Below are 24,562 nucleotides of genomic sequence, written 5' to 3' on the forward strand. Positions count from 1 at the left end.
GTGGGATTAAAGTATCTGGGTATAAATATTTTTAAGGTGTTTGATACACATCAATTATCTTTAAGAAACTTTTCCAGTTTACACTCTCCATAGCAACTAAATGTCCTTTATAAAGTCAATCTTACCACTAGAGAATATGCTCAGTTGCTAACAAATTGTATAAAACATTTTATCTTAGTTTGATTTGCATTACCATCTCAATTTTTAGAGTGAACTTTTTTCCTAATATTCATATGTAAAATTTTATTTTTCCTTATCTATTATGACATTTACTCAACTTTCTATTAAAAGGTACATTTTGTTAATTTTTTAAGTTTTTTTTTTTTTAATCTATTAAAGAGTTTCGACTTCCATGATGGTCCAGTGGTTAAGAATTCGGCTGCCAGTGCCCCAGTACAAACAAGTCTGTGGGCCACAACTACTGAGCCTGTGCTCTGCAACAGGGGAAGCCACCGCAATGAGCGGCCCATGCACAGCAACTAGCGAGTAGCCCCACTGCTAGCAGTCCCTAGTAGGCCACAACTAGGGAAAGCCTGCAAGCAACAACGAAGACTCAGAGCAGCCAAAAATCACCAAAAAAACACATTAACCCTTTTGAGTGTATGTTGTAAGTAGCTTAACTGCTTGGCTTCTCCCCCTGGTTTTATTTGTTTGGTTATTCCCTAAGACATTTTAGGGGAAAAACTTTCCATAGTCAAGCCAACCAATCTTTCTTATTTTTATTTATTTATTATTATTTTTCAACCAATCTTTTTAATTTCTTCCACAGCTTTTATTTACAAAGTCCTTTCTGGGAATTTCCTAGTGGTCCAGCAGTTGATTGGGTGCTTTCACTGCCATGGGCCTGGATTTGATTCCTGCGTGGGGATCCTGCAAGCCCTATGGTGTGGCCAAAAAAAAAAATAGTCCTATCCCCATCCAAAGGTATCTACCTATATTTGCTCTGAGTTAATTTATAATTTAAAAAGTTAAGCTTTTTTATTTTCTTCTGGACATATTTTCAGGAACAGTGTGAGGGGACGCAATAACAGGATTTTGTCCAAGTGCCTCGACACTGTTTAATGAATAATCTTTCTTTCTGCAGTGGTTTGGTAGTGCCTTTTTTATCATTTGGTTGGCTCGTAGCCGAGCACTGGTTTGCTTGTAACCTGCTGTGCCAGGAGTGACTGGATGAACTTTCCTAAATGGGAAGTGGCTGTAGCTCCCACAGCTCTTTGAATATGGTGGATGGTCAATAAAGTCTTGTAAGAAATGTACAATTAATGAGTCATTCATACACCTGTCAAAGTTTAATTGAAAGATAAACAAGTATCTGTCCTGATGGGTTAAATGTTTACCGTTTGAGGAAAAGAGTGCCAGTAATGATAGGATTTTTAGTGACCCTTTCAGGTTAAGATTTCCTTTCCACCCCTTACTATTCTGATCCAGTCATTTCAGTCTTTGAAACATAATACTGGTTAACTGGTTTCTTATGGGCCTCAGGATTAGGACTAAATTCCAGATCTCAGGGTCTTTGAATTTATCATTCTCCAGGAATAGTAAAGATGCAGTTTGGTCAGCATTTCTCACACTTGAGTAATGTATGGACACATTTAAGAGGAAAAAAATTCCAGACCTTCACAGATCTTAAATAAGTTTTATAAAATTTCATTTAAATAAACTACATGAAAGGTACACAGCAAAAAATGGTGGTGGAATCACGGTTGCATGACAAACATATAATCTAGAATATGCATATTAATTACTTTAATATGACATCAATTTTTTTAAAAAAAATTATAACTGAAGCAAAAGAACAAAGTTCATAGAGAACTTGGAGATCCCCTAAGAGTATGTGTCCCAGTTTCAGGTTACCAAAACAGAAATTGGAGAATCAGTATGCCATAAACCATATCCAGTCCTCAAACTTTGCCTTTTTTTCTAAGCTATTATGCCTACCTAGCTTTCAATGCTCAAGTTAAATGTGAACCACTACCAAACTAGATGTAAACTAATCTCCATATGCTTGTAACTGTTACACAACTGTAAAATCCAAACTAAGTATGAACAAAACTGTAAAACCAATGCTTCAGATAACTTTATTTAATGAGACAGATGATACTGTCTTGCTGAACAAAAATGTCCGCTCACATTGTAAACTCAGTACTATTGCCTGCTGGAAGCAGGGATTTTTTGTGGTGCGGGTGGCGGGGTGGGGGGTGGGGTTCTACATGTCCAAACCAAATGAACAGACTTATTAGAATTTATTCATTTATTCATTCCTTCAACCATTAATCTTTATTTTTCTTCCAGAAACTTCTAGAAATTGAACTTCAGCACATCAATCCATCATTGATTCTTGTCAACACCAGCTCTCAGACATCCCACAATATACTTCTAAAGAATTTGCTTCTCAAAGTTCATATAAATAACTAAGCTGATTTTTGCTTTATAGGTTTTAATAAGACATGTTCCTTCATACCATTATGAAAGGAAAACTCACTTGGAGCCAAAAAGTAATGGCTTCAAGATGAGAGAAAATCACTCAAAGGAATTACATAGTTATTTTAAATGAAATCATTTCTAAAAATTTACAATTTATAGTCTATATTACACTCTGCAAAATTTTGTGTAATAAATTCCCCCAATTTTACAGGAAAATATTGTACAGGACTCTTAGGTTGCTCAAGACTCTTGTTTCCTAATAGTTTTTGAAAGCTGTTGACTTTTAGAAATGAACATGTTGATCTGGGCGTAAAGGAGGAGGATATGCAGAAAACAGAAGAGTTGCCAATTCACAATGCAGCAGGCAATTAATTAACAAGAGTCGTGCTCCTTGAAACATACGATGGAGGAGATCTGGAAATCTTAGACCAACAGAAGATGTATTTCCTCCAAGTTACTTTACTGGTGTGATTTTCCACCAGTTAAATCAGTGGATTAGATGTTGGAGTAAGCTGTGGTTCTCAGTGGACAGTGATTTCACCTCCCCATACCCTCCCTAGACATTAGGAAATGGCAGCCCACTCCAGTATTCTTGCCTGGAAAATCCCATGGAGAAAGGAGCCTGCGGGCTACAGTACCTGGGGTCTCAAAGAGTCAGACACGACTGAGTGAGCCCACACAGAGCACAAGAGACATTTTTGGTTGTCATGACTGTAGAGGGAGTCCTATTTACATCGAAGGGATAGAGGTCAAGGGTGCTGTAAAACCTCTTACCCTGCACAGGACGCACCCCACAATAATTATCCAGCCAAAGCCAAAGATGTCTACAGCACCAACACTGAGAAACCCTGGATTAAGATATCCAAGCCAAATGACTGTATCTGGACTTTATCCTTGTGTTAGTGGGTGTTTAAAGGGCTGTATCCTTGTGTATCCTCTTTTTTTATACACACACACACACAATCAACTTATCTATGTTACAAGGTCACAAATAACTACCCAGAATCCTCCCAGAGAGTCTCCTGGAATAAAAGTTAGTTTACATGAGGGTTAAGTTAGAGGGTTCTGCATTGAGCCAGCCACACAAAAAGACCATTATGAAGGAAGAGAGAAAAGGAACAGTTAAGATCATAATAGGATTCATTAGTTTATTTATTGACTTATTCAGCAAACCTTTATTGAGTACTCACATGTGCCAGTCTGGTAGGCATGATGATCCACTGTGGACACAACCAAGCCTGATCCCTGCCCTTATGGAGGCAGCCACCAGGGACGCCCCTTACAGCCTACAGGAAACTATAAAGGTTAGCTGAAGAGGTCAGTGACATGAGGACTCCCGAAACCTACCAGACTGAGAAATATTTACACAGAAGCTTGAGAAGCTCCCACATGTGTGTAATCTCATTTGAATCGCACAACAAACCTCCTTAGACAGGCTATACTCCCTTCTTAAAGAGGGTAAAAATGTGCCCAAGGTCACAAAGGTTTTAAGTGGCAGGGATGATGTTTCAGCCAGGAGACACTGATGTCCCTGCCACACTGTTCTACAGAGGGAGGTGGGTACATACAGGCACACATGCTTGATTGACCTGGAGTTTCCTCTCCAAATTCCCACCAATCATACAGGTACAAAGCCCTTCTCCTTCTGCATCTTCTTTCTTATATTATACCTGGGGATTCTTTTTTAGGGGTTTCATGTATATTTGCCTTGTGTTTCTAATTAGATTGTAAACTCCTGACCCGCAGGGACCAGATCATCCATTTTCTTTGCAACCTTGTGCAGTACTGCAGTCACCCAGTAATGCCTGCTGCATGAATGAACCTGTAGAGATAAAAATACTTTACGGTATTACCATTTATTGCTTTCTTGCTTTTATTTGGCTTTGTGATAGGACTACCTTGTAAACTTCTGGAGGGCAGAGAAAATGGCTTAGTGCTTTCCTTACACTCATCAGGCACCGTGCAAAATTTGATCCTCACATGCCTTTTTGATGCTCTGGATAATATTAGAACACTGGAGTGTTTTGTGTATCTAAGGACCGGGGTTGTCAACCTCCCTGTGTCGGGGAATGTTCCTTCCTTTCCACTGTAAGCTCCCATGGCGCCTAGGACAGGGCTAGATTACCGCAGAACACCAGCGATCCCCCGACACCCCCTCCCCCGCCCCAAATGCATATTTTTATTCCTAAGGAGGCGGTCTGCGAAAATGGCAAGCTCTTGCATAACCCCAGACCTTGCGAGGAAATGAGCAAAGTGGAAGGGGATTTGAAGACAGGTCAGAAATGGCCTGGGTGAGAATGCCGAGGCTTTTCTCTGTGCATCCAGCCTAGGTCAGCCAAGCAGGAGTCCAGCCGCGCGCTGCCCGCAGTCCCGGGCCGGGAGGCAGTCGGCCCGCCCGCCCCGCGCGCCCCCCGGGAGCTGTCCAGACGGCCCCGCCCGCGCCTACCTGGGCACTCACCCCGCCGCGCGGCCTCTCCGCCTCCCACCCCGGCCGCAGGAGCCCGTCTTGGGCCTGCCCCGCCGCCTCCCCGCCTCCGAAGAGCCCCGCAGGCGGCGCGCTCGCAGCCTCCTCCGGGCCGGCCAGACAGCCAGGGGCGCGCCGGGGGCGGCTCGGCCAAGCTCGGCGGGGCTCGGCGGGCTCGCCCCCGGCCGGGCGCCTGCAGGGGGCGCGGGGACGGCCCCGCCCCGCCGTCTTCCCTCTCCCTCCCGGCTCCCTGGATCCGCGCCGGGAGGAAATGATGTGTTGCTGCCTGGTTAATCACAGCTCCAGACACTCATTGGCCGAGCGCTCCGCAGCCACTTCCTTCTCCTCCTCCTCCCGCTCCTCCCGCTCCGGCTCCGGCTCTTTGCAGCCGCCGCCGCCGCAGCCTGCCCCTCGGCGCTGGGGGAACTTTTCTACTCTCAGTGACCGTCCCCCCGCGACTGCCCCCCGGGCCAGCCCCCATCCGGCCCGCCCCGCCCGCGGCCGTCCTCCCAGCCCGTGCCGCGGCGCCTCGGGAAGTTTATTCCGCCCGCCCTCCTCCCCTTCCTTCTCCTCCGCCTCCTCTTCACCCCGCCTCCCCTCCCTCCCCCGGCTCTTTCCCCGGGGTGGCTGCCGCTGCCGCCACCGCCGCCGCCGCCGCCGCCTGCTGCCAGGCTGCTCTTCGGCCAGCCGCGCCGGCCCCAGGGCTGGAAAGCACCCGGCCCCCCGCACCCGCCCGCCGCCGCCACCGCCGCTCGGGGACGGCCGCCGGCCCTCAGCCCCGCGGAGTTCCGGGCTCCCTCGCCGGCTGCACCGCCCCGCCCCGCCCCGCGCCGACCTGCAGCGCCGGGCTGGCTCGCACTCCGCCTCCCCCCGGCTCAGCCCCCCGCAGCCGCCGGACCAGAGGTGAGGGCAGGTCGCCGGCCACGCCAGCCGAAGCCCGGGAACCGAGGGAGGGGAGAACCCAGCGGGAAAAGGAGCAGAAATTGGGGGTGGGAGGGTGGGCGTCTGCGGTGCCTCCCCCTCGCTTTCATTCCTTTCTCCCCCCAAGCCGATTCACTCTCGGTGGGGGAAGCAGCCGCGGAACAAAACTGTCTTGCTGTGGGCCTGGACTGCGGGTGGGATGTGGGAGAGGGCAGAGGCATGGAGTGGGGTGGTCGCGGGTTTGCAGTGTGTGTGTGTCTGTAGCGAACTCCTTCAGGCTGTGCGCCTCTGACTTGTAAATCGATCTGGCCGTCTGACCACGGGGCTCACCTTCCCAGCTGAGCTTGCTAGAGAGTCAAGGGATGGGCAAATCACCCCCACCCTCAAAATATCCGTCTCTTCCAAGAGGAATTTTCTGCTGGAGAGACAGCCAATAAACTCTGCTCAACGCCCTCCCTCCCTCCCTCCGTTCTTCCTAGCTGCAGTTTCAAAAAGCTTCAAAGCCAGGAATGTGGGATTCATCTTCCGATCCCCAGAAGGCAAATGTGGTTACAGATGTTGCACGGTACTTTGCCAAGTTTAAAACCCTTCCTTCAACACTGTAACCAAAACAGTGAGGCTGGAGCCGTGGGTGCGCTGGGGAGAGAAGTGGGCCTCTGCCCTGCTGGAAGCACTCATTTCCGTCGGGTTCTAGACTGTTGCAGCTCTGTCCAGTTTGTGCTAGATAGGTTTCCCAGTCTTCCCCGACCCCCCTTTATCCCTCTGGAGTTTTGAACGCTCCTTGCATGGGAGAGAAGCTGTAAAAGAAGCTCCTTAGGGAAGAAAACATTCCACTTGGTAGCAGAAGAAAAGTCTTGGTTAAAAAGTTGTGCTTACTGTGGTTTTGGTTGAGAGGTAGGAAAGCAATACAATGGATTTGTTAATTTCATTGGGCTTTCTTTTTTGAAGTGTGTGTGATGGGAGAAGGGATCATGAGAGAAGGGACTGATCTCATCCGCATTTTGTATATTTTTGAGAAGAGGCCTGGCATTTAAACACAGACTAGCCCAGTGGTTTTAAAGAATCCTGTTCCAGAGATGCAGACTGCTCTGACAGCCCAAGGAAAGTCGGTGGCAAAAAATAGACACCACCTCCCCTTTCCCCCCAAAAAATTCTTCCTGGAAAGGTGGTGGTAAGAAATTTCAAGAGATGGGCTGATCCAAGTGGCGGGCCTTAAATGGAAACACTATAGTATGTCCTGGCACTTGTCTCTGGAGGTGGGTGGCTGGCGGGGGGCCCGGGCTCGGGCAGCCAGCAGACGCTAGACTTGTGCTGACCTCAGACGCTGGCCTCGCCCTCCAGTTTTACAGTATGCTTGAGTGCGAAACATGGATCTTCCCCATTTTGCTGATGGGGACACAGGGGTCGTTCGGGAGGTTATCTTAGGCCTAGACAGGATTTGGATCACCTGGCTTCTGAGACCAAACCACTTTTTTTTCGTGATTCAGTTGTTTTTGTTTTCTTTTCTGGAATTAAAAAACAGAAGTCTTTTAAGGCTGGGATGTGTAGTCCTTAGGTTGATGGAATTGTGTGTTGGATAATCACATTTCTACTGTCAGCCCTTGTGAAGATACTCAAAGGTGGTTAATGATGTTGCAATAAATTCTGGACAGATGAGAAAACAAGGGCCAGGATGGGTCATTCTCTTCAATATGGGTGAGATTTACTTGAAGTGGAAAGAGTGGTTTTAAGTAAAACTTGATATAGGTAGTAGTTTTACAGCTTTTGTACCCTGGAACAGAGTGATCATTTGAATACGAATAAGTTTCTTGTTACCTCTGAGTAACTTAAAAGGATACTAAGGATGATGGAGGGTAAAGATGGAGGAGTATGCCATGTTCTGGAATGTGACGAATTAACTTCAGATGTGAGGAACTTAATTCTGTTAATAGTACTGATTGTTTTTCTAAGTAGTGATTTACCAAATTTGTGCACCTGTCCATGGAATGGAAAACAGTGACTGAATCAGTAAAGAGAGACCATGCTGAGTTTACTCCAGATTACACAGAACTAGTCCTGTGATGATTGTAATAGGCTTCTAGGTAAGGTTGGATTGAATAGTCCAGCCTTCTCAGGGAGGGAGGGCCGGGGCAGAAATGGATTTGAAAAATGATCCTGCTATTCAAGGTCACAAGGTGGAGATGGAATCAATGAGTGTATACTATAATTTTAGGCAAACAGGAGCAGGGACTAGGAATTGTCCTCTGTGACTGTTCTGCTGTTGGATCCCTGCCTCTTGATTTATTTTTACGTGTTAGAAACTAGGGAAATATAAACTATTGGTGGTGGCAAAATCCTTTGATATGTTTTGAGTGAATTTAATGACAGATATGATGATTTGGGGAGGAGGGGACTGGATGCGGGCCAGGCACTGTGCTCAGATCTTTACATGCACTTTTTCATTATATTTTCACAACAACCATATGTTTTATTATTATTCCATTCCCTTACAATAAAGAATTGTGGCTTGGCAAGACTGAGTTGCCCTAAGCTGTAGAGCTTGTCAAGGGTGGAGTAAGGATTTGAACCAGGAGTTTGTGGGATGCTGGTACCCTTGTTCCTGGCTGTTTTTGCCAGTGTTTGCCAAATTTAATTCATTTGTACACTATCATGAGTTTACCATAACCGAGTCTGTCTCACTTAGTCTGTTAGTATTTCTCTTTAAAACAGCAGTTTACCTAAAAAAAAAAAAGCCTTAAAGACACCGTGTTTTAAGAAGAAACAGTATATCACTGCTGTATTTGGAAAGCGAACTCACCTGTAATGATTAGGAGATAATCCTAAAGATGCATTGCCACTTAGATTGAAACCCAAATTCTGGATAATGAATTCCTGGGGGTGTGTGGGGGTGTGTGTGTGTGGGGTGTGTGTGTGTGAGTGCGTGTGCTGCAGGCACCTGGGGATATGGGTGGGGTGGAGGAGGTAGGTAGATGATACAATGTTGGTTGATATTCTGGTTTTTGAGTGATGGGTTCATGGGTGCTGATTTTATTTTTAGACTTTATAACCTACATACAGGATACATACTTTTTTGTAAAAAGATTAAGAAAATTAAACACATAACTATTAACATAATGATTACTTGGGGAATATTTCCTCGCACTATATAGACTTAGCTTGGTGCCTGTGTGAAGTAGGCACACAAGAACTGTTGGCTGATTGACAAGAACCCAGGTGATAATTTTAAAGTGAGCTGATTGTTGTCATATCCAAATAAGATTGAGGTAAGCCCCTCTGCCCACCCCCCCGACCCATTTTCTCATTTCCAGTATTGTGACTAAAATAATAGCACAGGTGGCTGTGTGGTTTCTCCTGACTGCGGTTATGGGCGAGATGGGCTGGGCTGAAGTTCTCAGTATCACCTTGTCTTATACATCTCGTGCTCAGGACAGGGCAAGGAATACTGTCATGAAGTGTTAAAACGCTTTCGTTTTTTTACCTGGTGCTAAGTGTGACCGTTCAGACTAAGGAGTTGGTGTTTAAGTTAAATCAGTGCCTGGCTAAAATGTTCACAGCCTTAAACTGGTGAGGCTGGGAAATAAAGCTGTCAAGAGATTTTAATTAGAGTCCACATAGTCTCCTGTTTTATTTTCCCAAGCAAATATTGGGCACTGTGGCTTTATTCCTGGAAATGAGGATTGAATTGGGTTTCCTGGTACAAAATGCCTGCTTTGATCCCTTGGAGTGAAAACTTGCTGTTTCTTTCTGCAGCCAACTCCAGCTCTTAGAAGAACCAAATGGAAGATTTACCTCTTCTCTTTTAGTCCTTAGCTATAGAGTGTTCTTGCTTGCCATGCTAGTTGAAGAATCAGAAGTTCTAAACCAGAATTTGTCTATTGGGAAGACCACTTATGGAAGAGCTTGCTCAGGTGGGCGTGACTGGCACATCACAGCATTTGTTTCAGATAGAAGGTAGTTTTACTTGAACTTATGCTCATAAAATTATTAAGAGGCCCAGCAGCTTCCTTTTTGAAGTTGAAATAAATGTATTTCCCTCTAACCCAATACTCAAGCCAGCTGCACAACTGATCAATATTCTTGTGCTCTTAAGTGTGTTTCTGGAAATCTGAGCTTGTTTATGTGTCTAAAGACTTCTGTGATCTTGAGAGCTTTATTTTCCAGAGGTACCACTGCTCAGGTGTTTGATTTTTGGGTTTTAGTCTCTGACCAACATTCCACTTTGCCCATTGGAGTTGCTTCACTGTTTGCTCTGGGTATTTGACCTTTATTTCTGTGACTGGGAAAGTGACTTTAAATTTTAGCCTTTCCAGATTTTGTGGATGTTCATGCAGCAGGTGAAGTTTGTGTTTTGAAGGATGGACTAGGTCAGCGGGACCTCTTTAGCACAGATGTCCTGATGGGTTTGTAGGAGTTCAGCTCTCTCATCATAAGGCTACGTCTTGGCTGTTTTGTCCTTTTCCACACTTTTGGGGAGAACCAATCCTTTAGGGCTCAGAGTGGTTTCATTGCAAGCATGTGCTTTCTGGATTTTACCTTTTGACATTCTTCTAGTGTTTGGCCATCTTCAGTACTCATGCTGGGATTTGACTGATCTCTTTGGGAGCAAGGACTTGAGGTTATTCTTTTCTTTATTTTTAAAATCCTGCAGAATTCAGTTTCTGTCACCGATTGAAAACTTTTCAAATCCTCTTAATGGGCTCCTTGTGTCTTATTCATCTTTTGTGTATCTCTTGCACCTTATATAATACCTGACCCAGACCACACAGTCAGTAAATCATTTTTTAATTGCTAAGAGAATGAATGGATGGTTGTATATGAGAGGGGCAAAGTAACCCAGACAATCAGGGAGGTGGTCTCAAGAGATGATGATGCCAGGCACAGGTCCTTAAATGTGAGTTTGGGAGCTGGGGACAAAAGACACTCTTAAGTAGAAGGAACTATTGTTTATATCCCTTTATCATGCATGGTATTATAACTTGTACTTAGTGATTTCAAAAGACATCTATTCTTTTCAATATGTTTCCTTTTTTGATTGTTTTTGAATTTCAGGATGACACGTCTTTTGAGGGGAAGAGTATCTCAACTTATGTTTCTTACCCTGCAGAGCTAGGACTCCTGAAAAGGGAAGTCGCTCAGTCGTGCCCGACTCTTTGCGACCCCATTGACAGTAGCCTGAACCAAGCTCCTCCATCCATGGGATTTTCTAGGCAAGAATACTGGAGTGGGTTGCTGTTCCTTCTCCAGGGAATCTTCCCAACCCAGGGACCAAACCCAGGTCTCCCGCATTGTAGACAGACACTTTACCGTCTGAGCCACCCAGGGACTCCTGAAGTACTGTGTATGTGCGGGGCGGTGGGAGTAGGGCTGCTACTCAAACACGGGTGAATTGACTCTTTGACACTGACTTTCTCTTTTGCATTTGTTCTCAAACAGTTGACAGTGAAAATAGTGTGGTAGGCAGTACTCATGTGAGAGGTGGAAGGTGGATGACCTGTTGGGTAAATGGATGGAATCCAAAGTAAACTCCTCTTTCAGTAGGTTTTTAAGGGCTGCTTTGAGTGGGTATCCCACGTAGACCTTTTCCACTTGAATGCTTGACACCTGGGTGCCTTGCTCATTTGTGAAAACCAGATAGGCCTTGGTGGCCACCATGCAGTATGGATACCTTTAAAAATAAGACTGCTGTGGCTTTTGTTTCTTTCTTTTTTTTTTTTAGGTAGTTATGGAAGAATTATTGACTGAACTAAAAAGTAACCTTGAGTTTGATGAGAAATGTGCAGAGGGGATAAAAGAAGATGGGGTGATCTTTTACAAAGCTGAATGTTAGATGTAGGGTGATACTTGAAGTTTGGAGAGCAGGGACTGAGAAAAACATAAGAAGTTGAGCAAAACTATTTCTGGTCTAGAGGAGCTAGGCTGAGGAGGTATCTTAAACCAAATTCTGAATCTTCACTATTGAAGGCTGATGAGTGATGTTACACTCTGGGTGAAAATCCACTGTGCTTGCTCATTCTCCTTAAGTGATAGTTTAACGCTCATAAGCAAATATCACTAAGAGAGGTAGAGCTTTTGGGCTTGTAACTTGATGTCAGGAACTTAGACAAGATAGAAATATATGGAGGGACCACTGCAATATTGTAAAGTAATTAATATAAAAATTAATATAAAATTATAATATAATTATATAATTAATATAAAAAAATACCATCATGTCACATTTCACACACATTTCCTAAAAGAATGCTTTGTATACATATAGTTGCTCAATAAATGTGTTGATAATTTGTATCAATCTTAAAAAATACAGATTACTGAATAAATTAAACAACCAGCCTAACAACAAAAAAGAAATATATGGAGGGACAATCAGGAGGAGGAAAAAGTGAAGGTGGTTTTCTAGAGTGACCTTTACCTTCCTTCCTGGGAACAGGAAAATGGTAAGGGAAAAGTGTGCTAACTCATAATTTTTCATATGCTTTTTTGAACTTGAAGAACTGAACTATTGTGCACAACAGGTGTTAAGAACAGACATTCTCTTATTTTATGTGTGGCCTAGTGAAAAATGGAAAATCTTAGCCCCCAGAGATTATATAAACACACACGTTCTATTTCAATGTTTTAAAAACAGTTTTGACTCTCGGTAATTCATTTTATATCATGACCGAGTACATACATGCGTGTCCACGTGCATGTTAAAGATGAAGCTGAATTACACATTTTACAGAACAGTGTTGCAGTGCGTTCTAGTTTCTAATTCAATTTTTGTTACAAAATATTCTGGTCTCTATCTAATAAATTGATTTCACAACTTGCTAATGCGTTCTAACCAGCAGTTTGAAAAAACCTGTTCTAGGTATTGTGAAAATCAGCCTTAATTCGTTTATTGAATGTTTGCTAATCTGGGCGAGAATTTTGTTTTTCTTCTTGTATGAGCCTTAGTCATTCTAAGGATGACCCGCACCCCTTTGCTCCTGCAACCCCCCCCCCCCCCCCCCGGTTGTTCTTTTCTCTATGTAGGGGTCTTTGATTGTTTTTCCAAATCAGGTTAAAGTGACTAATATGGGTTTTGGACCAGCTTCAAGAGTGCATCATTATTTTGATCCCAACCAACAGCGAAGGTGGGGCTAATTGATTTAAACTGGTGGCAGGAGCCATTTAGCTCCCTGTTTATTTAGATTATATTTGAATGGAAAGGTGACTTTTCAGTAATATGGGGACAGCAGGTAACATGCCCCAAAAGGATGAGAGAGAGGTGGGGAAGGTGACCCTGTACATTTATTGTTTAGAAATGCAGCACGGGATTAATAGGGGACAGCTTTTTGCATTAAAAGATGTAAATAAGAGCGTGAATCCCATGACAGCAACCATCGCTGTTGTCATTGTCCTTATCATTACCATTTCCTTGCCTTGCTGCTGCTGCTGCTTCATCTTTTCCCCCCCTTCTTTATTCTTCATCTGTTAAACATTTATCAAGTTCGGTAAAAAACCAAGTTGATCTCAAGGTGCACTCGAGTAAGGGTTTGAAGAATTGCACATGTAACTATAAAGGGCAGAACTCCCAAGTATCTTGGTTACAAGATACAGAGGGATAAGCATAGACCAACTCCTTTGAGGAAGTAGCTGTTTAGCTGGCCTTCAAAAGAGGTACCATTTTGATGTTCTCATTTGGACAGGTATCTATTATGTATATGTGTAGGTTACAGAACAGGCAGCATTCCCAAGGCAGGGAATGGGGCACGTAAATATGAGGTAGCTGGCTTTTTAAGAGCCTCGTTGTAAAACACAGAACCGTACATATTTTTAATCACTGGAATCAGACTCAGTGCCTTGAGGTATAGCTTCTTGGAGAGACATTAAGACCTGAAACATTGCAAAGAAACAGCAGACTCATGTCTTCCAGTTTGCACTAATTTCAGGGCCAAAGTGTCCTGAGTAGAATGGCCAGTCCTATTTAAATGGTTATATTGCATACCCTCCCCCTCTCCCACTTATTTTATTTTATTTTTTTGCTATGCAAAATATGGAAGTTAATAAAGTTAAAAAGCTGTTTGCAATGTGACTGGAGTACCTGAAGGTCAGTACTTTAGAAGAAAACTGAGATTAAGAGTCAAATCATGGTTTACTTTGAATGCCAGGCTGGAGGTTTTAGACTTAAATTTTAGAGAGCATCAATAAGATAATAGTACCTGTGAAGGAGGCCCTGATCAGGCTCCTTGTTTGCATTCTCTCGTTCAAGGATCACACAACTCCATGTGGTAGTTCATCTTGTTATCCTCATTCTACAGAAAGAGACTCTGAGACTTAGAGGGTGACAGAAGAAGTCTGAGGTCCCGTGTCTGAGCTTTGATCCAGGCTATGCATCCCCACGTCATCATGCTGTGGAGCAAACAGGGTTTGTGGGCTGAATCCGCCTTGCAGTTTTGTCCTGCTTGATATTGCATTCAAAACATTTTTTTCAAATGGCTGCCAACATTTAAATAGGGGGAAATTTCGCACAAAAAAGTCCAAATTTCCACCTACTCCTGTGGAATTGAAAGCTCTGGCAGCAGTAGGCCTCTGTTCCTGCAGGAAACCTGTGTTTGTGTCTGTCTGAGGGGATTCGTGCTGTGTTCACCAGAGTCCTGGCTCATCCTGTCCCTCCCCCCCCCCCAGATACTGAGACCTAGCCTCAGTTGCTATTTATTCTTTTATTTCTTCAGACTCCTAACCAGCCTTACTGCTATATGCTAACTGCATTGTCCCTGTAGGCATGAGTGTGAGACCCCTTTTATATAGCCTTCTGTTGGTGATCAGTCTAGTGATGAGGGTAGATGGCCAGAATCTAAGAAGAAATGAAAGTAGAATTAGGGTTTTGACTTTGGGCTGGAGAAGCCATAGATTAATTAAATCATTTTTGTGAAGAGAGGGAGGGATGGGTAGTGGGCAAGCATATCTGACTTTTGGAACACCAATGACTAGGAGAATGGTGTTGATCTTAAAGCAGAAGGTTAATAAGAGGACCTGGTTTGAGATAGGGTGTGGTATTGGCATTGAGATTCTGGTGGGACATGGATACAGAAGAGGGCTTATTTGAATCTAGTGAGGAGTTGGAAATATGATACTGAAACCTTGGAAATAAGGACTTGAAGCTGTGGAAAGTGCCTTTTGGAAATGGGAAAACATAGGCTAAGATCTGAATGATAAAATGAACAAGCTACAAACAGTTCAAAGTCTCTTGTTGACTCTTTTTTGGGTCAAGTGCACCCTGTCTTGCAAATAAACCAAATGTTTATCCGAACAAAGGAACAGAATAACAGTCTTCAGCTTTTGGACATGGAAACTGATGAACATCTGCTCATAGAATCAAAGGCAGATATACTTTTTGATTAGTGACACCTTTGACTTATGTTTATGCCTATTTTGCTAAGCCTTGTTTAGCTGAAGAGAATTCAAGCGATGATTTTTTTTTTTTTTAATTGTATCACAGATGCCCTGAGATTGGGGGAAAAAGTCAAAAGAGACTGGTTCAGTTTGGGATTTATTCCTGCCTTTATCCAGTTTAGAATGGAATGTCCTTTTCAAATTCAGATGAGTTTTTTCCCCCTGTCTTGGCTTGTTTGTTTAGGATTCCCTCCAACTCTTTGTTACTTAATCAGCTACATCCACTTCAGCTACTCCCCTTCTCCCCTGGTTCCCTTTTAATCCTTAAAAGTTCTATTGTTCTAGGACATTCTAAGCCTAGGTGGAGTGATCTTTTTCAGGTGTGGGTATTGAACATGGAAATCTTCCAGGAGAGCGTTTCTTTTGTTCTCAGAAAGATTTTTGTCTTGGATATTTCAGTCTCCATTTTGGGCCATCTTACTCTTTATTCATTTATTTTTTCTCAAATTGGAGGTTTATTTCTAATACACACATAGATTTATTTCATTACATGTACATGTTAATAATATGAGTTCTTACAATTTTTTTTCTGGTGTTTCACCAGAACCTCAAAAATAATATATTTTTTTTTCCTGCCAATCCTGTGCCAATTCTGTGCTTCCACCACAAGGGGCACAGGTTCAATCCTGGGTCCTGGTCAGGAAACTAACATCCCACATGCTTCGTGGAGCAGCCCCCCCTTCCCCCAAATAATTTTTATTCATTATAGTATTTTATTTTTTAGAAACAAATTTTGTGTTATGTTACATGTACTTAAGGCAAGACTTGAAGTATGGGAAGGACATATAGTGAAAGGTACCTTGTTCTAAAGCTTTCTGCTTTCCCTTTCTGGAGAAAAATCATGATTAAAACTAATTGTGTATCCTTCCAGTGATAGTCTTTACATTTACAAACTGATGTGTTTTTCTTATATCGTAAATATGTCATATTGTGCACATTTCAATTCTATACCTGACTTTTTTCTTTTAACTTACCTTGGAAATGTTTTGTTATCAGTACCATCCTGTTTCCTCATTCTTTTGAAAGGTATTGCATTGTGTGGATGTATCATAATGTATTCAGCCAGTCTTTCACTTGTTATTTTAGGTAACATTATGTGTTACAATGTTGCAGTGACTATCTTTACATTTACTACTATATCTACATATTGATTTATATATAGATGGATATGTAGATCTGAAACCGTGTAACTCAGATCCATCTGTCTATCTCTTGTATGTGCTCTGTGTGTGTTGTGCTAAGTTGCTTCAGTCGTGTCCGATTCTTTGTGTCGCTATGAACTGTACCCCACCAGGCTCCCCTATCCGTGGCATTCTCCAGGCAAGAATACTGGAATGCATTGCCATGCCCTCCTGCAGGGGATCCTCCCCACCCACGGATGGAACCGTGTCTCCTGCTTTTGACAGGGGGGTTCTTTACCTCTCCAGCCACCTGGGAAGCCCTATCTCCTGTCTGTCTGAGGGTCAATATCTAGAATTGGAGTTGCTGAATTAAAGGATATTTACATTTGAATTTACAGTACAGGTTGAAGCACAATGGCATGGTGGAAATGAGAAAGTAACCCATTAGACTCAAGAACTAGTCTGTTCTCTGGTGTAAACCAGTAATGGGGCTCCCAAAGGTCACTATATCAACCTTTTCTTTGTGGCACTTTTCTTTCCTTATCTCTCAGGAAGGGCACAGACTCAGCTATTTCTGAAGTTTAGTAATTTGCTGATTCTCGTCCAGTTGTCTTCTGTTTTGACTGTTCCAGTAAATGGAGCCTGATGACTTTTTCCCCCTATGTAATTTTGAGTCTGTGAAGAATCCTGGGCTTTGGGAGCCTTACTAACCACAGCTTTACTTTAATTGTTTTAAAGCACTGTTCCTGGTTTGTGCTTTATGTTAAAAGCAGACCTTACGTGGTTGGTTCTCTCTCTCTTTCTCTCTGAAATACGGTGAGTGATAAGTAGGCCTTTAGTGACAAAGAAACTCATATAGTCAGCTTTTTATTATTGATCAAGAATAGAGCCAATGGATTTTTAGACTTAGGGAAAAATGTTTCATTTTTGTAATAGCATTTTTAAAAAAGCAGTGGGTCTATGATAGACAATCTTTAAGAAACAGAAAAATTTTATAGAACAGACCAGAGCAGGCTGCTTTAACTCTTTCAAAGTATTTTATAGTATGAAGAAAGTAAAAGAGGGGATTGTTTAAAATTTTGAGATATTTAACTGGTATAGTTTAATAAGATGATTGGATTTCTTGGTGGTTACCAAATTAGATGTACTTAAAAATTCAAAACCAAGTAAATAAAATGTAATATAAAATTCATGTTTATTCCCTGTACTTCAGTAGTTTCTTGGAATTGGCTCCCCTAAAATTAAGCAACATGCTTGGATTATTTCATTTGAAAGACTTGAAAATTTTGGTCTGCTAATATAAATGTAATTATTCTGGAAAAGATTTTGAGCCCCTAGTTACTCATCAAAAAAAAAAAAAATCACTTACTAAAGCTCTTTGAGTATACAAATTTATTCAAGTCTCTGTAAAATAGTTTAAAAAAAGAACCTAAATGTTCTTTTAGGTAACCTATAAGGTAAGCTATAAAGATTAGGTATATATGCACAAAAACTATATATATATGTGTATGCATACACACACATTATGAATAACATGGAAATTATGTATAATCACAAAATATTAGATGAATTTCCAGGGACAGATCTCACCTTAAAAGCTACCCTCTCAAAGAGACTTTTCTTGGCTATTCCATGTAGTTAACGCTTCCTTTTCTGTATCTTGCATGTACTACTATATATATAATATATGTATGTATACATATACATATGCATATATGCATATATAATGCACAGCATATATATCATATATATATAATCAGTTTATCTGTGGTTAAATACCAAGAGCAGGAACTGTGTCTGTCTGGTAATCCCTGTGTGTATGTATCCTGTCCCTTGTACAGTATATTGCCTTATCCATTGTAGGCATGAAGAAAATTTTGGAATAAATAGATTGACCATGGAGGTTATACAAAACAACATTGAGTAGAAAAAGCAGAACACTATAAAACTGTGTAATTCCATACACACAAATTATGTATAATTCCATAAACATAAAGCATAGTACAATTCAGGTTTGTAGTTGTATACTGTATGACATAGGAAAAAAAAGGCTAGTAGGAAATAAACTGGAATGTTAAGAATTATTATCTCTGGGCTGTGTGGGTCATGCATAATTTTGAAGAGGAAATTTTTAGATACAGATGGGTAAAGTAAATATTGGAAGACTTTGCACCTTGATAATGTATTTTACCCTTTGCGTGTTAAAGGTGGTCACCTTACCTAAAATGATGTATTACAATACTGTGGCCTTTTCTCCTCTTGAGTAAAATGTACTCTATCTTAGTAGTGTGACAGGTTTTATATCTACTTTAGCATTAAATTATGATCTGAGAGTTGCAGTTTTAAGTCACTGGTTTTAATTTCACATCAGTTGAAGTAAAAGGGTAGTGAAAGTATATTAGATCTGGTACAAGTGTCTAATTATAATTATTGACACATTTTCAAATGCTCTCTTAAGTGTGATACATTGCCCATGATTTTGACAGCTGTGACTACATTAAACCTGCTGGAGTAATCTTTTCACAAAGGTTTGTTTAAACTTAGAGTTGTCTAAAGGATTCTCCATAAAGTGGATGAATGCACATTTAGAGGTCAGTGGTGTTTCATTTCCCGTGGTGCCTAGTGATTTTAGTCTGTTAAATGTTAATCAGAAGCTTATCTGGATTTTGTTTCAAGAAATTGGGAATTTTATTGTTTTGTATCCTATAACAAATAGGCGATGATAATCCAGTGTGATTTGACTCTGCAATGATAGCATAAATTCTGCTTGTTTCACCTGCTGAAGGTCCTCAACCACAAAACTTGAAGCCTAAAATTTGATTTTGCTAACAGCTTCATTTTTAAAAAGTCTTCCCTGGACCACGATCATGCATCTCTTCTTGTGGAGCCACTCCTTCCTTCTACATAGACTTGTTGACTAGTTACTTTGTGCCAGGCGCTGAGCGTGTAGAGACAGACAGGCTGTTAAGAGAGCTCAGCTTGGGAGAGACAAAAAAATGGTCAAACTATGACAGTGTTGCACCAGAACGGAGCTGTAAGCATAAAGTTGGGATGTGTGGTTCTGTTTGAAAGGGCAGCATAGTCATCTCAGGACAGTGATGTTTTCAAGCTTCTTCAAAGATGGGTGGGAAGGCATCAGGTGGGAAAAGGGCTTTTGAGGCACAGAGGCTTGTAGGAAAGACAACATCCTTTAGAACTGAGAGGGACCAGAGCCCTACTGCTTAAGTGTGGTCCTTGGATTAGCAATTCAGTTGTTTCTGACTCTTTGTGACCCGATGAACTACAGCATGCCAGACTTCACTGTCCATCACCAGCTCCTGGAGCTTGCTCAAGCTCATGTCCATCGAGTTGGTGATGCTATCCAACGAGTCGGATTAGTAGTAGTGGCGTCATCTGGGAGTTAGCCTCACTAAAATGGCAGTCTCAGGCCCACCCCAGTCCTACTGAATCAGAATCAGCATTGCGGCACTATCTCCAGGTGATTTGAATGCTTCTAAAAATTTGTAAAACAGTAGAACACAGAAAGGGATAAAAGATGGGAGAGCTAGAAAAGGAGACAGACTTTTTTTTTTTTTTTTTAACATTTTGACCAAAGCTTGCGGCATGTGAGATCTTAGTTCCCCGACCAGGGATCGAACCTGTGCCTCCTACAGTGTATGTGAAGAGTCTCAATCACTGGACCATCAAGGAGGTCCCTTGGGCTTTTTTTTTTCCCCTAAACAGGAGGTTGATCATGAAAGAAGTGACATCATGAGATTTACTTTTTCCCAGAATTGCCTGGAAGTACAAGTGAGGCAACATTTAACAAAAAGTTTCTTGAATCCTCAGTCATACAGTGCTCCCCAACAAAGGCTCTCATAGGAGCTTGAGAAATGCAGGCTATGTCCTGTCAGACAGTGTAAGTGACTAGAGTATGTTGGAAGTTTTGGGAAGCTGGCAATGAGGAAAACCATTAACTTAATCATCTATCCTGGGATATCCCTGGGGTCTTTCCAGTTTATTCCACAGTGGAACCGTTTATGGCTGCACAGCTGTTCACACCCCAGGGAGAGGGGATAGTATTTTGCTAAACACATTTTGGGAAGGACTAGCACTCATTTCCAAATTTCAGACACTGCCTCATCTGATGAGTAGGGTCACCCAGTGTCCTGATTTGCCAGTGATGAAGAGCTATGCCAGGATCTTCAGTGCTAGAGCCCTGGACAAACCAGGGTGAGTTGAGCACCCTTCCTATCTGTTTACCATACCTTTGACTAACTCATTTTCTTTAAATGGTCTCAAGCCTTTCCCCTGAAATACTTGTCTCTCAGGCTCATTCTAATAGAGTCGTTCCCAAATTCATCTGCACATTGGAATTTCCAAACCTGGTGCTCCAACCCCGCCCCCACCCAGGTTGTGATTTAATTGGTCTGGGATGTACCCAGAAGTTTTAAAAGTTCCCCACATTATTCTAATGAGCATGATCATTTGTTCAAAACAGCTATACTTGTGGAAATGTGGTGCACCTTAAGAATTTGCTACGTAATAGGAGAAACATTAACTGTTGGAAAGCGAGAAAATGAAGAGCCGTGCAGCATTATGTCGGGGGGACCACCAGTCAAAGATGTCCCACTTTGCGGAACACTTACGTGGAGCCAGAGGAAACAGCAGTCTGGTCAGGAAACGGCGACAGATGTGGCTGGAGAGGATGGTGGTGATTTCAGGGCTGCTGAGGTGGTCAAGTCACTGATCTGACCCTGATGAGGTAGGAGGAGGAGAGTCTCAGGTCCCGGCAGGAGTGGATAGATGGTGAAGGCAGAGTAGAAGGGGGGGTAGTGGGGAGTGCTGGACGGGGCCAGGCTAAACTTGACTAGTCCTGCCCGAGGTTCTCTGGGACATCCACGGGGAGCTGTCAGAAGAAGAACCTTCACAGCTCAGGAGAAAAGGCTGAGCCGGATTCCAGTGAGAGCCTGTCTAGGTCTAGGCATGAAGTTCAAGGTGCAGAAGCAGCCTACTTGGGAAGAAGGGCTGAGAGAGTGATCTGCCGCAGGTCCATGGATGTGTGCAGGGAGAAGGGACGCTGAGTCTGGAAAGCGGAGGAGTGTCTTTTTCACTCACTTGGAGGAAGGGAAGGGAAGGGTAGTCCTGTGACCCAAACAGATAAGGGTTCTCCAGGGCAGTTTGTTTTGGTAATTTAGGGTGGTAATTTAGGTTAGTCCTGTTTGTGTAAGCTTAGCATGAGGGAGGAAATGAGATTAGAGGGGTTGAGAGGGAGGAGACTTGCTCCTGCAAATGACTCTAGAAGTTCTGACTGCAGAAGAAGCCTGGCAGAGTATGGGGCCTTAGGGAGTAAATCTGGATTTGTTTGAGGACTAGTCATCTCTGTGGTTACTCATGGAAGTTATTTCAACAAGGAATAACAATTACAAGGAAATATTCAGATATTCACAGAAAAATTGCCAGAGCTCTCCGGGGCCCCATAAGACTGCTCTACTTTCAAGTCATGGCCACACACCTCTTCTCCCCTTTTCTTACTGTTTGCTGGACACAACAATGCCAAATTATGATTTTATATGTTTATAAATGTCATTTGTCATTTTTTTTAATGGCAGTGATAACGCAGCATGTGATTAAATACTCAACCATTGGACCTATGTAGCTTTCATTTGTGAAGGGCTTTGCAGTTTACCAAAATACCACCACATCTTATATGAGCCTTTAGATAACCTTTGTATAGAAGGCATGGCCAAAATTAATATATTCTATTTTACAGGGGGGAAAAAAAAGAAAACCCTGAAGTTTGAATGTGTTGATGAAGACTTGCCCATGATTAGAGATGGATCCAGGATGGTGTCCTGGTCTTCTGGTGCAACATTTCTTCCATTATATTTGGGGAGGGATGGGGGTGGAGAGTGTGTCCTTTTTAAAAAAAAAAATAAGTTTGCAACTTCCCTGAGGATAGAGACCTTGTGTTCACTGCTGAGGTTGTTTACCGACTCTGCCAAGACTCCTTTTGCCGCTATGTAGGGACCTTGGGAGGTGGTGCTGGTGGTGGACAGAAGTGCCCTTTAGCCCAAGCAGCCCACTTTCAAGACCTTCACATTGCTCTTAATACTACTTTTGAATGGCAGAGCCCAGAAATACACCAACAGGATTGAAAGAAGGCATCCTGGATCATACAACTTTGAACTTTTGTCTCATTACTGGACCATGTAATTATCTTGAGACCAGCCCAGTAATATTGCCTGGCATGTTTTGTAAATATTTGAAACATACAGTTTTTGTCACTGAGTTTTGGCATTTCTTTATATAATACCAGAAGGTATCACAGTGGAAGAGGCCCAAACCTCTCTGGACTTCAGAGGGGCCCTCCTCTGTGTATGAGATACTTTGATGAGCTGAGTGGAGGGATGTAGAGATGAATCAGGCCCTGTCCCTGTCACAAAGCTTGCAGCTTTACTGAAAGCTGATCTTGTTTTGTAGCTCCTACAGGTCACACAGTGGGCACTCAATAAATACTTGTTATTTTGAATCAAGGGAGATGTTATTTTGTGTTACACATTCTCTATTTTATCACAATGGACCACTGTCCTTTTTTTTTTTTTTTTTTTAATTATCTTTCCCATGAGTCTTTAAAGATCTAGTGTTAGGATTTGGGGAAGGGGAATGATGATGAAAGAGAGTAAAGAAATGGAATCAGCAATTTTTAGGACAAGAGAGAAGAGGCTTTGAATAAGTGGTGAAAAGTTGAAAGCAGGGAGTTAGTTGCTCAGGGAAAATGGAAAGACATGGAGGCTGTTTTAAAAGAGCATATTGAGGGGAGATGAGGATGAGACAGGAGTCATTCGAATCTGATGACATCTTCAAGGGGAAAACTGAAGGCTTTTTTCAACATTAATTATAGCCACAGGACAAAAGCATATTAGAGCACTTTTTTTCCCCTGCCTCTACGAAGGGCAAGTGGTGGATAACCTCTTTTCTAGAGTCATGTCTAAAAAATCTGCTCTTAAGATGACTTTTTTTAGGGTGTCATGGCTTGAGGAAAAAATAGAAAAATTTGACTCCCTTGTGTGTATTTACATTAACTTTTCAGGCTACTGGTTTATTATGAAGCAAGGAACTTTTTAGTCATTGAGGAGAGTTCAGCGGATGAGTTAATGTTTGGTCATCAGAAAATGTATCATTAGAGCTTGTTTCTCTTGAGAGGAGAAAAAGGCAAAATATGAGTCAGATGGAGCACCAAGTCATTTCTCTCACTTAATTCAGCCACTCTCCTGCTGAACGACCATCACCTCACAAGGATAATTCAGACAGTAATGACCACCAGTGGATTTTACAGTTTATAAAGCCTTTCCCCCAAGACCACCCACAATTCTGCTGTGATTCCTGTATTAAAAGTTGGCATTTCTGCCGAGGGAGGCTCGAGTGAGTTGTTTTTCTAGGGAGGATACTTTAATCAATTGATAACCCAGAATTGCCATCTGCAAGTCTGAATGAGATGTTTTATTTGGTGAGGGGTCCACCAGTTGTTCATTGGCGTTTATGAAAAATATTAAAAGGTAGTAAATGAACCCGTGACATTGGGGAGTGTGAAGTTTCTTTCACAGATAAACACTCTGCTATGTGTTTGCCAATTCTATTCGTTCTCTTCCTTTCTCTTTGCTCTTGACCCTGGAGTGATTTCTATGTTGTGTTCCTTTTGGCTGGTGACTGAGATAATCACCAAAGCTTTGTGCAAATGTCTAACTAACTAGACATATGTCCATGGGAAATGGATGTGAAATGTTGGAAGTAAAAAATGCTTCCATTGTCTTTTTCTTAAACTCTTTTATGGTCTATTTGATTCATGGTTTTATCTGTGTATTTTTTTGGGGGGGGGAATACCGACTATGTGATATGCCTTGTGCTGATATGTGTTGGTAACACAGGGGCCAAAGGTGCTATTCCTGGCCTCAGGAGAATTCACAGCTTAGTAAGGGAGACACATAAGTCAACGGTTCAAGTACAGGCTGGCAGGTGCTGTCTGCCACAGGGGCGGGCAGAAGATGCAGCGAGTCCAGGGGAGGAACACCTAACCAGCTTTGGGAGGAGGAGGGTAGAGAAGGTTCCAACTCAGAGGAGGTTATTAAGTACACACTTTAAGTAGAGGGGCTTCCTTGGTGGCTCAGTGGTAAAGAATCCACGTGCCAATGTAGGAGACGGGTTTGGTCCCTGATTCAGGAAGATCCCACAT

The 24,562-nt window shown here is 42.4% G+C and overlaps 2 protein-coding genes across 2 annotated transcripts in view; both read left to right on the plus strand.

Moving 5' to 3' along the window:
* CCDC148 (coiled-coil domain containing 148) overlaps window positions 1-2,382 on the plus strand; it is a 536,518-nt gene extending 534,136 nt beyond the window's left edge. The window contains exon 17 of the mRNA XM_070476172.1: window positions 2,293-2,382. Within this exon, the coding sequence (XP_070332273.1) occupies window positions 2,293-2,302 (10 nt within the window). The 3' untranslated portion in view covers window positions 2,303-2,382. The remainder of the gene's footprint in view (window positions 1-2,292) is intronic.
* Window positions 2,383-5,254: 2,872 nt separating this feature from the next.
* Window positions 5,255-24,562, plus strand: part of ACVR1 (activin A receptor type 1) — a 127,699-nt gene continuing 108,391 nt past the window's right edge. Inside the window, exon 1 of the mRNA XM_070476171.1 lies at window positions 5,255-5,791. The gene's annotated coding sequence lies outside the window, so the exon portion shown is untranslated. The remainder of the gene's footprint in view (window positions 5,792-24,562) is intronic.

This window comes from Odocoileus virginianus, chromosome 13 (genome assembly GCF_023699985.2).
Source record: "Odocoileus virginianus isolate 20LAN1187 ecotype Illinois chromosome 13, Ovbor_1.2, whole genome shotgun sequence".
NCBI lineage: Eukaryota > Metazoa > Chordata > Mammalia > Artiodactyla > Cervidae > Odocoileus > Odocoileus virginianus.